The sequence below is a fragment of the Austrofundulus limnaeus genome, unplaced genomic scaffold (assembly GCF_001266775.1).
Source record: "Austrofundulus limnaeus strain Quisiro unplaced genomic scaffold, Austrofundulus_limnaeus-1.0 Scaffold33, whole genome shotgun sequence".
NCBI lineage: Eukaryota > Metazoa > Chordata > Actinopteri > Cyprinodontiformes > Rivulidae > Austrofundulus > Austrofundulus limnaeus.
Window position 1 is genome coordinate 491,344 of NW_013952435.1, and position 13,634 is coordinate 504,977.

Here is a 13,634-nt window from a genome sequence, read left to right on the forward strand (position 1 = left end):
GGCTGTGAGCTGCTGTTTGGTCTGTTTCTGCTCCTCCATGCTGTCACAGACACTACAGTGGACGGGACGGGCGGGGCTCAGTCTAGTGATCTATATTTAAATCTATGGCTCCTGCAGAGTTTTCACCGCACCTCTGATTGCTTTTCTCACTGTAGACTTTTACTTCCTGTTCTGTGAGCTCAGGCCTGCTCTGATTTGTGACAMTAATAATTATTCTTATGAGAATAAAAACGCCGGGCCACTCTTTATATCACGTTTTATTGCTTTTATCTTTGTTAAAGCAGCTCTTGACCCGTGTCAGGTTATTCACTGACAGGATGATTTACGGGCCCTGCGGCGGGGCGGGTCACAGATTCTGTATGTTCAGGTGTGTGTCTGATTCGCTCTGAGAGGCCATGAAAACACTCCAGTTTCTGTCTCTGCAGACGCTGCTGGACGGCTGCTGCAGCGGACCCCTTCTCATCCTGGCCGACGACGGTCAGTTCCGTCTGGACGCCGAGTCGGTCGCCGTGGTTCAGGATTTACGGCTGCTGTCGGACATTCTGCTGGACTGGAAGATCTGGGCCAAAGCTGAGGTAAAGTCAGCGCTGACTGTGCTCTTGAGTTTCAGGTCAGGTGTCAGGCACTTTGTGTTTATTGTTTTTACTGTGTGAATGCTAATGTTTAGCTACCGTTCTGCTACCTTTCAAGTTTTTGCTACTAATCTGATATTTTTTGCTTCTAGCTAGCTTTTTGCTAAATTCAACTTCTGGCAAACTTTTTGATAGATTTTTTAAATAACTAAATTAATTTAAATACACTAAAAATACAAATCACAAATAAAATGAAAGGCTGCAGAAAGAAGAATAAAATCTAGTATCTGTGCCTTTTCCTCCTTTTGTCGTTTTGTGTTACTATTAGCTTCTAATAGCTTTTTGCTAGCATTTGCTATTTCTAGCTTTTCATAAACCTTTTGTTACTTTTAGCTAATCTTTTACCAATTTTTGCTGGCCTTCTGCCATTTTTAGCTTTTGGTGAAGTATTTGTCACAATTAGCAAGTGTTTTGTTATATTTAGCTTTCAGCTTATATTTTTATTTTCTGGGACACCTGCACGCTTTAGCTTCTTTGGGCTTTTAGTTAGCCTTTTGTGACTTTTTTGTTAGTTTTCTGCTTTCCTTTGCTATTTTTGGTGTTATGCTAGCCTAATGATATTTGTAGGTTTTAGCTAATGCTTTAATAAATTTAGCTCTTTGCTTGTCTTTTGATATTTTGGCCTTTACCCAGTGTTTTGCTACTATTAGCTTTAGGCTTGCCTTTACTATTTTTAGCTTTCAGTATTGCCTTTTGTTACTTTTAGCCAATCATATAATAGTTTTCTGGTCTTTTGCTACTACAAGCTAGCCTAATGATACTTGTAGGCTTTTGCTAATGCTTTAGTATTTTTAGCTTTTGGCTAACATTTGCTATTTTTAGACATAAGTTAGCCTTTTGTTACCTTTTAGCTTTTGCTATTAACTAGTGTTTTGTTGTATTTAGCTTTTAGCTAGGCTTTTGCTGCTTTAAGCTTTTAGTTAACGTTTTATTGTTTAGAGCTCTGTTTTCTCGCTACTTTTGACTTTAAGCTAGCATTATGATGTTTTTTTAGATTTTAGCTAGCTTTTTGGTACTTTAGAGATTTGGTTAGCCTTTTTATACTTGCAGCTGTTTGCTTGCCTTTGCCTTTATTAGATTTAAAMCTGACTTGTAATAGCTTTTTGCAACTTTTAGCTTATAGGTAAGTTTTTGTTGCATTTTGCTTTAGTTATATTTAGCTTTCAGTTACTGTTTTTGTGCCTTTTAGCTAGCCTTTTGCTCCTTTGAGCTTTGTACAAGACCCTTGTTACTTTTTAAATGAGCATTTTTCATATTTTAGCTTTTAGCTACGTGTTTTGCTTCTTGTTTTCTTTCAGCTTTAAAACCTCAGTTTCAGTTTCTTCAGTGAAGTCGTTACAGTTTTGTTTGTGATTTTGTTGTCAGTGCGGCGTGTGGGAAACGCTGCTGGCTGCTTTAGAGATCCTGATCAGGATGAACCACCCCCACCAGGTCTACAACATCCGTCAGTTCCTGAATGCTGAGTTGGTGCATCGTTTCCTGCTCACCTGCCAGGTGTTACAGGTAGGTCTCAGTTACTGACAATCAGACTTTTCTTCAATGCGACTGTGAACGTTTGTTTTTATTTAAAGGAGCATCGAGACGAGCATCTCACCTCCATCCCTCCAGAAGTCTGCTTGTCCTTCATCAGAATCATCCAGGAGGTTCTGGGCTCTCCTCCGGACATGGATCTGCTCAAACTAATCAGCAACTTCCTGCTGGCCGTCCACCCGCCCACCAACACCTACGTCTGCCACACGCCGTCCAGCTTCTACTTCTCCCTCCGCACAGGTGAGGGGAGCAGCCGAACGCGGCTCCTTCAGGATCAAAGCGCCGCCGCTAATGCACCGAGTTCTTTTGATGTGTGTCTGTTCAGATGGGAAGCTGTACCAGGAGAAGGTGCAGTCCATTATGTACTTGAGACAACACTCCAACAGTGGAGGGAGGTCTGCCAGCAGCTCTGTGGTGTCCCTGTCCCCGACCGTCTTCACTGATGCTCCTCATGAAGGTAGAAACACAGTCCTGGAAGCTTCAGACAGCTTTTCATACAGAAAATTCCAAGTMGTGAATTTTCTGTATCGTTGCACCCCTAATATTTATACTTCTCATTCAACCACAGTTAAATTCACTCTGTCTAGGAGGCACAGKTWATATGGATAGTGTTGTGAATCACTAGGGGGCTCTGCTCACACCCACTAATACAGGATGTTGTGATTGAAAAATGTTTTTGAATAAGTGTATTGTTTTTGGCGCTTACCGCTCAGAGTAAGTTGGAGATGAGTAAAGCGAGGTTCTGCATCAAGTTTCTGTCGTCTTTTCTACTCCTCCACAGTAGTATTTATTTTTAAAATAACAAGCTGGAATGAAAACAAGCAAAGAAATAAAAGTAACAACTTTCTGCTTGTCTTTTTTAAAAATGTAAGGAGTAGAAAGTACAGATAATTATGTGAAAATATAGTAGAAGTAAAAAGTAGGCTGAAAAAAATTACTCATAGTACAGAAACACAAAAATTCTACTTAAGTACAGTAAAGAAGTATTTGTACTTAGTTTCTTTTCAACTCTGTGGTTTTTGTTTTGCAGGACACCTGCACGCTTCCTCCACTGAACATGGAGGCGACCATCAGTCGCTGCGTCCCCCTAGTCTGGCCCCGTCCCCGTCCCCCTCCCCCATGCTGACCCCTCGACTCGGACACAGCGTCTCCGGTGAAGCAGCCGAAGGAGACGGGGTCTCCCTGACCTCTCAGCAAGCCCTCGGCAGCACCGAGACCCTGAAGAAGGCCGGCGGCGAGCAGCTCCTGAGCAGCTGCGAATCGGCCAAGACCATCTGCRACCCCGAGGACGCGGCGGAGGGCGCCTCGCCGCGCACCCCGTCCATCAGCGTGGAGGAGGAGCGAGACGAGGYGGCGGAGGAGGACAGCCTGGCYGAGTGCAGCGTGGGCGGGCCAGAGTCGGAGGACAGGTTCGACTGGGCCAGCGACGAGGCGCCCCGCCGCCCCGACAGCCTGAAGGGCATCCAGTCCTTCCAGAGGAGCCACAGCAACCTGACCAGCCTGGGGCTCGCCTTCCCGTTTCCAAACGGCTCGTTGGCCATCGCTCGGTGGCCCGGCGTGGCCGACCGAGGCTCCGCCCCCGACGATTTGGAGAGCTACACCTACTCTCCTGGCTACGAGAGGACGCACAGCAAGACGGAGTCCAACGACAGGTGCTAGACGTTGTTTCTGATACGTTCAACAAAGCCACGCTTCACTGAGTCGTCTGTAAATCTTCTGTTCATCTCAGGTCCAGTACAGAGGACTGCTTGGTGCTGGTCTGCTGTGGACTCTACGATCTTCTGAGGGGCGTCCTGCTACTGCTGCCTGACCTCATGCTGGAAGAGGTGATGGACAAGCTCATCCAGCCGGAGGCTCTGGTTGTTCTGGTCAACCACTCTTCACCTCTCATCCAGCAAGGAGTCATGAAGGTTGGCTTCTTCGAGTCTTTCAAACTAAAAACCAACAAAAGGAACTACTTATCARTGTCTGTATGACATGAAGGGTTGGGAAGATTTGTATCGATTGCAATTAAATTAGAAAAACTGTCATCATTAATATTCGTCATGTGTCGATTACTGAGAGCTCACACTAAAGCTGACATGGACCTAATGCTAACACGGAGCTAACATTAGCAATAGCTAATGTTCATGTGGAGCTAACACTAGACTCAGTTGGAGCTAGCACTAACCCTGAGCTAATGCTAACAAGGAAGTAACACTAATGTGGAGCCAACACAGAGCAAATGCTAATGTTGATCTAAGGCTAATGCTAATGTTAAGCTAACGCTAATGCTGAGCTAACTCTAATGCTAATGTAGAGCTAACATTACCACAAATCAAATGCAATGCTAAACTGGAGTTAACACTGATACAGCGCTAACGCTAGTGCAGAGCTAATACTAATGCTAATGTGGAGGTAACACTAATGTGGAGCTAACGCCCAGCAAACGCTAACGTTCAGCTAATACTGAGCAAATGCTAATGGTAATGTGGTGCTAACACTAATTCAGAGCTAATGCTAATGTGGAGCTAATGCTAACATGGAGYTAATGCAGAGTTAACACTTATGCAGAACAACTCTGGCAAAAGAGCTAAAGGTAACCCAGAACTAATGCTAACAATACGAACTTGAAAAACCACCATAAACCAGAACAAATCTACTCAGCCAAGAATCCCTGAAGCACTCAGTGGATCTGTCCCCTACGAGGTGCAAAGTAAGCTGAAAGAGAAAGTGGCTGTTTAAAATGAAAACGTTAGTTTGACTTACATTCGAGTGTCTTTTATTAAACACCATAATAATCTTTATTGGTTAAATGCCAGTTTTTCATGATTAATTTGGTTTTTGTTTGTTTTTTCCTTTGGTCAGTATTGCCCAATCCTATATACGGTTTTAGATCATAAAATTCACATAATTAACTTTTAACATTTTTATTTAATGTAATAGGTTTACAGGTGGGTTGTTAATGAGATTCTTACAGGCTTCATTTATTCTCTCCCAGCTGCTGGATGCGTATTTCACCAGAGCTCAAAAGGAGCAGAAGGAGAAGTTTCTGAAGAACCACGGCTTCTCGCTGCTGGCCAACCAGCTGTACATCCACCAGGGCAGCCAGGGGCTCCTCGAATGCTTCCTGGAGATGCTGTTTGGAAGACCGACAAACCTGGAGGAGGAGTGAGTCCGGTCTCAAACCGCCTGTAAAACAACAAACCTCGCCTGCTTTAACTCACGTGTCTGATATAACGTGTTTCTCCTCAGCCTGGACCTGGAGGAAATGGAGAGCATTTCACCCTTCAGAAGGCGCTGCATCATCCCGGTGCTGGGTCTCATCGAGAACTCCCTTTACGAGAACTCCTTGGTGCACAACATCCTCTGCATGCTGCTGCAGCTCGTCAACGCCTGCCCCAAGCTGGCTGACATCCTGCTGGACCACGGGCTGCTCTACGTCCTCTTTAACACCCTCTCCACCCTGAACGGCATGGAGAACTGGTACGGCTGCCGCAGTCGGGAACAATTATTCAAACACCTAGGTTTTGTTTTGGGCTATTGAACCAAGAAATAAATCATTAATCCTCTCGCTTTTATCTGGTAGACTGACTTCTTCTTCTTCTTTTTGTTTGTTTTTCTGATTCTCTCTGCAGTATTCCCCTGAATGACTACAAGCTCCTGGTGTGTGACATTCAGCAGATGTTAGTGGCTGTGACTATCCACTCCTGCAGCTCCTCGGGGTCCCAGTACTTCCGCATCATCGAAGACCTCATCACTTTGCTGGGTTTCATGCAAACCAGCAAGATGCAGCGCACACAGGGTGAGGACCGGATTCCTGATATTCAACTACGAAATACATGCCCCAGTTGAGTGAAAATTATGTAGCTTTTTTTGTGGTTATCGTAAAAACTGTACCATTAAACCCAACTTTTCTGCTTTTATATAAAATGTAAATATTGTGCTTTTATTTTGACGCTTAAAGTGCCTGTGACGTTCATAACCTTTAACAACAAAAAGTTGAAGAAAACATGTTTATTTTTGAATAAATTGGCAAAATACTCAAATTTTACCCATTTTGTCTCATAACTGGCATATTTTCCTTTTGAATTTGGCTCATCCAAAGTGAAACAGGAAGTGACATCAAAGGGGAACTCTTTAAGAAAACAAACTTTCTGGTCTTTTTTTATTGAAACAATGTTATTTGAACTTTTCATCTCTCTGATAGTGACTCAAATTGATTTAAAGGAGCAYCAGATTCCTCTCTACAGTCTGTGTTGTTAGTTATTGTAGCAATACATTTAMATTCAGAYATTCCCCTTTGACATCACTTCCTGTTTCATCACATGTGAATATCTCAACAACTGTTCACCTCGGTGGCGTGGAATTTTTTTTGTAATGTGTTATCAATGATGTCTTTCCAAAAATGCATTCATATTTATTAAAAAAATTTTATGTCACAGGTACTTTAAGAGGTTGCATCAATATTATAAATTAATAAAATTAGGCTGTCAAGTTTTTCTCAGATTAGAGCTGTTCCAACTAAACGGTAGATGAAACTTTTCATTTATTTAGCAAACGTCAACATTTCTGTCATCTTTCTCCGTCCAGAAATGGCCGTGGCCCTCCAGTTCAGAGTCCTCCAATCCGCAGTCGAGTTCATAAAGACGACGGCCAACCAGGAGCCTCAGAAGCTGAGCAGCTCYGTGAACACGCCCAGCTCTCCACATCACGCCATCTACCAGAAGCGTAAAAGCATCGCAGGTGAGTGCTGCACAGCCAGAGTCCCGCCCGTCCCGAGTGTCTCAGTGTGTTCATCCTCTCCCTCGTCCCGACCCGAAGGTTCCATCGCCGTGAAAGACTCCATTATCCCCCGCATCCCCAGGCAGCACTACTGCTCCTACGGCCAGATCCCCACGGCCACTCCCTTCAGCTTCCTGTCCCAGGACTCCCCCCTCCCCTCCCCCACCGGAGCGCCATCATACACGCTCCACTGTGATGCAGGTAGCTGGGGTTTCCACAGCCCGAAACTATCCTCCCACATTGTGGGGGATGTTTCCCATCTTTGCAGTGGACTCTGGATTAATCTGCCCGGTACGCTCGGTGCGCTGCTGGTGCCTTTGTGTGTTTACGCTGGAATGCTCCATGTGAAGCCTTCCAGCTTCCATGTTTAAAAAATGTAACCTTACCCTGAACTTCAGCTTGAATTCTTCCACCTTTTGTCACATTTCAACCACAAACTATAAAACATTTTTCTAGGATTTTAGTTGATGGACCATCAATATGTTTTGATCGTGACCATTCTATTGTAGCTCTGGCTTTTTGTTTACATTTTAAATACTTCGGCCTAATAATGGTTTAGTTCAGGGGTGTTAAACTCATTTGCAGTAGGGGCCACATGAGCATTATGGTTGTAATTAAAGTCTTTGTTCCACCAGTGGGCAAAAACTGTGCCATTTCTGCCTTTTTAAATGTTTCCAGATAAGTAAGTAAGTAAGTAAGTAAGTAAACTTTATTTCTATAGCACCTTTCACAGACACAAACATCACAAAGTGCTTCACAGAAAGCAATAAACAATTAAAAATAATTAAAAACAATAAAACAGATCACAGATATAAAAACAACTATTAAAACACAATAAAAAGCACATTACTGTTTCTTAAAAGAGTCAGTAGAATCTGAACAGCGAAGGGACAGAGGGAGAGCGTTCCTCGGGGCCACCACCTGAAAAGCTTTGTCTCCACGGATTTTATAACGGGTTCGAGGGACCACCAGCAGCATTTGATTAGAAGACCTCAGAGTCCTGGATGGACAGAGAGGCTTCAGAAGGTCCAGGATGTATTTAGGGGCCTGACCATGAAGTGCTMTGAAAGTTAAAACTAAAATTTTAAAATGACTCCTCAAATGCACAGGGAGCCAGTGCAGAGAGGCTAAAACAGGTGTAATGTGGGCTCTGCTGTGGGTCTTTGTTAATAACCTCGCTGCAGCGTTCTGAACAGACTGAAGCTGAGTCAATGAGGATTTGTTTAAACATGTAAAAAGACTGTTGCAATAATCTAAAAGAGAAGAAATAAAAGCGTGAACAACCATCTCTAGCTCCTTCTGTGACACAAAAGATCTCAGCTTTGAAATGTTCCTTAAATGATAAAAACAGTTACGAACAGGGAGCTATTTATTTATTTTTTAAACCAGGGTGTCAGACTTTCTCCGGTTCTTATCTTTACCTTGACACCCTTACATAAAATAAAAAATTCAAAAGGCTTTTAAGGAATTTCAGGAGCGACTGTTAAAGGGTTAACTTTGACTAAACACAAAACGTCACGTTCCTGAGTCCCGCTAACAAACACTAACTCTACCTGGTATTTCCTGCATAGAAACAGCGTTTTAACACGTCCTCTTATAAACACTGAAAAGTACTACGTGTACGACTGACTACATGTGAAATAAATAAAACAAATACTATGAAATGTAAAAGTAAGAGAGTTTTGCTCACTGGGTTGTGGTGAGTAGTAGTAGTTTAAATTTATAACATGTAAGTGGGAAATTCCCACTTCCCAGTACAACTGGGCTGCAGCAAATGTAGCCTTCACCTCCCAAAATGCATGTAGATTATTTTACTTGCAAAATGATGGAATCCCAACACTGGGTGTTTAAAAGTAGCCGGCAGCCGATGAAATGGATAATTTCCAAGTTATGAGCACAACCGGAGCCGAAATCTGAGATTGCTTTGAAAACACGATGGGAATTGTGCAAACTCAACAAGCTCAAAAAGCAGATTTATAGCTTAAATATATTTTTGAAAAATGTCATCCATGATTTTAAAAGAAGGTTTTGGCACAAATCAGTTTAGAGCAAATACATCAGGTCTGTGTAATAACGTGAATTTAGAAATAGAAATCGAAACAGCCTTTATTGTCCCGCGCGGGGAAATTCAGGTGTAGTAGCAGCAGATACATTCATCAATCCACAGAAACAGTATATTTCTATGTGACAATAACAACTGTAACAATAATAATAGAATTAAAGATAGTAACAATAAAAAATAAGCATAGATCAAAATAAAAATAAGAATTACTATACCGGACTATCAAGATGAAATTAGATCAAATTAAAATAAAAGCAAGATACTGTGCAGAAAAATACAAAATTACATGAGAAGACAAGTCATGACAGACTCATGATCCGAGGAGGTGTGCAAAGTGAGTCGAACTCATTAGGTCAGTGTTCAGTACAGGAAAACAATGTACAATTGCCACTGGTTATTATTCATGTAATGATTGAGAGGGAGAGTTGTTTGATGTGCAAATGCAAACATGGATGCTTATGATTGTTGGGAGCAGTGATGGTTATAGAGTCTAACAGCTGATGGGAGGAAGGATCTTCGATAACGCAGCAGTCTGTCACTCAAGGAGCTCTGCAGATCAGCCACAGATCCATGCATTGGGTTGGAGACGTTCTCTGTCATTGATGWTATTTTTCATCAGTTACAGATTTAATACGTTAAATCTCCATTTAGCCGCATTTTCAGCAGCTACTTTTGAACCCTGCACACCTCCACTTAGTGGTAAGRTGCTGTTATTTTCTACATGCATTATGGGAGATGTAGTTTATGCTCAAATCTGGCTTTAAAGCAGCTTATTTTAAGACATGAATACATTTTTGAAACTTGTGGGCCACTAAGTGCCATGGTGGACCAAATTTGGCCTGCAGGTCTTGAGTTTGACACATGGTTYAGTTTACTGTAACTTGTGCTCATGACTTACAAAGAAACTAGCAAAATAAAGCTACTTAAYGAAGGACAAATATGACAAGTGTGAGAAGTTTCTATTCTGGTTAATTACCCATCAGGCCTCTGAAAACAATAAAACCTGTATTTTTTCATCCACTTCACAACTTTGTGCTACTTTGTGTTGGTCTATCACATCTAATCCCAGGTTTAAAGGGTGTGAATACTTCTCTAGACACAAGACCGCCATAACCAGCTGAAACGGTCATAATTTGCTCGTAGGTCGGCGCCGGTTCTCCCTGGCCCAGACTGACTCCCTCCTGATGCGGATGCGCTCCGTGGCCAGCGATGAGCTCCACCAGATGATGCAGAGGAGGATGAGCCAGGAGAACCCCATCCGGGCCAGTGAGACCGAGTTCGTCCAGCGGCTGCAGAGGCTGGTGGTTCTCGCCGTCAACAGACTTATCTACTACGGTGAATATTCCCCCCCTGAATCACYGCGTCTAATCTTCACGGTCTGACCCCAGTTGTGTTTAAATGTGTGTTTTCAGACGTGAGCGAGGATTTGTTCGACCTGCTGAACATCCCAGACTCTCCGGACCACCAGCTCTTCACGCCCGAGCCCGGCGATCAGGCGCACGACGAGAGTTCTTCCTCCTCCGTCCCGCAATCCCCGATTCCCTTCACCCTGCCGCCCGCCAACAAGAAGAGCTTTCAGAAAGACGTCCTCAAACTCATGATGGACGGCATCAAAATCAGCCTGGTACTGCAGCACTCCGACTACTATTCATGTCTTAAAACGTGTCCCACCTGAGCCGCTGTTCTGGACCCACAGGGCAGCACGGGTCGCGGCGGCGCTCCGAGCCATCAGTGGAGGAGAATCCTGTGGTCCTGCCGGGACACGTTCAGGGTCCAGATCGGTCGTCTCCTGGTGCACACGCTCAGCCCCACGCGTCCTCTGAGCGACAGGAAGGAGGCGCTCCAGTTTGTGTTCGATCCCAAACACATGGACATCCTGAAGGAGAGCCTGAGCTCGGGTCTGGAGGTGAATCTAAAAACTCTTATTTGTTTGTTGCTCATTTTGTTGCTACATTTCAGCTCCGCTAACAAACACTAACTGAGCTCTACCTGGTATTTCCTACGTAGAAACAGTGTTTTAACACGTCCTCTTATAAACACTGAAAATTACTACACGTATAACTAACTGTTAAATAAATACWACAAAAATACTATTAAAAGTAAAAGTAAGAGTTTTACTCAATGTTGAGCTGTGGTGAGCAGCTGCCATCTTGAATTCTGAACTCTCCCACTTTCCTACAGGGAATTCCCGCTGGAGAGGCGTTCCAGTTTAAAGGATAACTGGGTCGCAACAAAAGCCGTCAAAAATGCATCAAAATGTAGATTTTACAAATTTAATTTTGTCCTGAACTCTGCGCAGCGCCACCTAGTGGTGGCAAGCCGTCATTTTCAAGTCAAATAATCAACATGCATTCTGGGAGATGTAGTTTATGATCAATGCTGCTTTAAAGCAGCTTAATTTAAGACATTAATACATCGTAGAGATCGACCAATACAGGTTTTTCAAGGTTGATGCTGATACTAACTATTTTAACATCAGTCTATCCAATCCCCGATAAGTGCTGCCAAATTTTTTAGGGGGCTGATTGATGAAGTGGATATTGTGTTTTTTCCCCTTCATTTATATGATGCAAATGACATAATGATAACAAATGTTACACGAGTCTCAATTTAAACAAAAAGAAACATTTATTAACAAAACAGACAAAACATAATGAATAGCAAATGATGTAGAAAATTTTAAAATATAACTATTAAGCAAACAATCGTCATTATATGATATAATTATATCACGGTATAAATGTCTTTACATTGCTTGGTGTGCATATTGATTGTTCACTCTAAACATCTAATGTTTGTTTGCTGAGGCAGCTGAAATTAATCAAAGGATAGAAGAGAAAAAAATAAGTTAGATGTATACAAATAAATATTGGAGCATATGGATGAAACTAAGTGAAAAAATTACTATAAAATACAACTATATTAAAAAAATTTATATTTAAAATGTTACTTGCACATATTTGCTTTAATTTGATTAGAGGAAATATTTAAGAATCACACATCAAATGAATTTAAGACCAATATCTCGAGAGAAAATGAAATAAACTGTACAGATGCCTGGTTCAAAGAGGCAGTGTAACGTATCGGCYAATGCTGATACAAGAAAAAAAATCTAATATTGGCTGATGTATCCGTCGACCTTTACTTTGAAGCTCTCGAGGGCCACAAAAAAATGCTGTGCCAGGCCACATTTGGCCCGCGGGCCTTAAGTTTGACATGTGCTAAACCACTTATCCGTTGTGGTGTCCCGTGTAAGATGGCTGCCACATCCATCGGGCCTTCAAAAACTGCTACATCTCAGTCACCTTTACAGATATTGAGCTAAAATTCAGTGGTAGCAACACAAACTCAGAGCACGTATGAGATTCTGCAGGTCCACTCCTGTTTTGACCTGTTGTAGGTTTTAACTCCGTCTGCTGTGTGTTTTTCTTCTCTACTCCTTCGTTAATTTCAGCACGGTCCCAAGCTGTCTCTGTACCTGTACGAGATGCTGCACGATCACAAGGACGAGCTGACGAAAGACGAGCAGAACGCCGTGGGCGCGTTCATGACCTCCCTGAAGCTGTGCGGCCACCGCTGCATCCCGCCCAACGCGCCGCACAAACAGGACCTCCTCAAGGCCATCAAGGAGGTGGGTGCCTTGTTTTGGAAAACGTGGCTTCTTTTATATTTATTAACTAAATAAACATAAAACTGTAAAAGCTGCAGCTAAAAGCAAACAAAAAAACACATTTTTCTTTGTGCAGGAAAATCTCAAGTATGAAACCGAGGAGAAAACGAGTAAAGCAGCGTGGGAAAAGAAAATGGCCAACACTCAGAAGAAGTGAGTTTTTTCTGTCCTCCATGTGTCGATGTTAAAAATTAAAAATGTGTTTTTTTTTCCAAACGTTTTTTTTTTTTTTTATAAAATCCACTCCTGCACAGTCTGATCCAGAGGCTGGACGGAAAGTCCAAAGACATTTCCAAGATTGCGGCCGACATCACTCAGAATGTGTCTCTGCGGCAAGGCATGGAGAGAAAGAAGGTGATCCAGCACATCCGGGGTCTTTACAAAACGGACCTGAGCGCCAGCCGCCACTGGCAGGAGCTGGTGCAGCAACTCACACACGACCGGTGGGTGTGGACGTGATATCATAGTGGGCTAATATAAAAATCTAAAGTGGAGGGAAAGAGATTTTTAAACGTTTTTTTCTGTTTCAGTGCCGTTTGGTAYGACCAGACGTCCTACCCTATGTCCTGGCAGCTGGACCCCACGGARGGACCGAATCGGGAGCGACGGCGGCTGCAGCGGTGCTACCTCACCATCCCAAACAAATACCTGCTCAAAGACCGGCGCAAGCCTGAAGGTAAACAAACAGAATCCATAATTAATCGATCTCTAGTTTTATTTTCCCTCCGTTAATCGGACCTCCATGCTGTGCTCAGACCCGGTGAAGCCGCCGCTGTCCTTCCTGTTTGAGGATAAAACTCACTCCTCCTTCTCCTCCACCGTCAAAGACAAAGCCACCAGCGAGTCCATCAGGTATGGCTCGACAAACGTTCAAGAAGACGAATAAATGTTGAATCAGTGAGAGGAATGTGTGGGATAAATCTTGTGCCAGCAGGAATTGAATTTGAATTGCTCAGATTGAATCTGAATGTGCAGA

At 43.0% G+C, this 13,634-nt stretch overlaps 1 protein-coding gene across 8 annotated transcripts in view; it reads left to right on the plus strand.

Annotated features, from left to right (window-relative positions):
• The window catches only part of lyst (lysosomal trafficking regulator), a 73,125-nt gene that overhangs the window by 43,086 nt on the left and 16,405 nt on the right, over nucleotides 1-13,634 (plus strand). For 5 of the 8 annotated variants that reach the window (XM_014005914.1, XM_014005913.1, XM_014005915.1 and 2 more), the window contains 19 exons: nucleotides 426-575; nucleotides 1,998-2,135; nucleotides 2,204-2,402; nucleotides 2,488-2,619; nucleotides 3,193-3,814; nucleotides 3,892-4,072; nucleotides 5,143-5,312; nucleotides 5,397-5,627; nucleotides 5,780-5,991; nucleotides 6,735-6,887; nucleotides 6,966-7,127; nucleotides 10,132-10,323; nucleotides 10,401-10,612; nucleotides 10,685-10,894; nucleotides 12,443-12,619; nucleotides 12,735-12,811; nucleotides 12,913-13,101; nucleotides 13,189-13,334; nucleotides 13,414-13,510. In XM_014005914.1, coding sequence (XP_013861368.1) covers nucleotides 426-575; nucleotides 1,998-2,135; nucleotides 2,204-2,402; nucleotides 2,488-2,619; nucleotides 3,193-3,814; nucleotides 3,892-4,072; nucleotides 5,143-5,312; nucleotides 5,397-5,627; nucleotides 5,780-5,991; nucleotides 6,735-6,887; nucleotides 6,966-7,127; nucleotides 10,132-10,323; nucleotides 10,401-10,612; nucleotides 10,685-10,894; nucleotides 12,443-12,619; nucleotides 12,735-12,811; nucleotides 12,913-13,101; nucleotides 13,189-13,334; nucleotides 13,414-13,510 — 3,650 coding nt within the window. The remainder of the gene's footprint in view (nucleotides 1-425; nucleotides 576-1,997; nucleotides 2,136-2,203; nucleotides 2,403-2,487; nucleotides 2,620-3,192; nucleotides 3,815-3,891; nucleotides 4,073-5,142; nucleotides 5,313-5,396; nucleotides 5,628-5,779; nucleotides 5,992-6,734; nucleotides 6,888-6,965; nucleotides 7,128-10,131; nucleotides 10,324-10,400; nucleotides 10,613-10,684; nucleotides 10,895-12,442; nucleotides 12,620-12,734; nucleotides 12,812-12,912; nucleotides 13,102-13,188; nucleotides 13,335-13,413; nucleotides 13,511-13,634) is intronic. The other 3 variants (XM_014005918.1, XM_014005919.1, XM_014005920.1) reach the window with 3 other exon arrangements.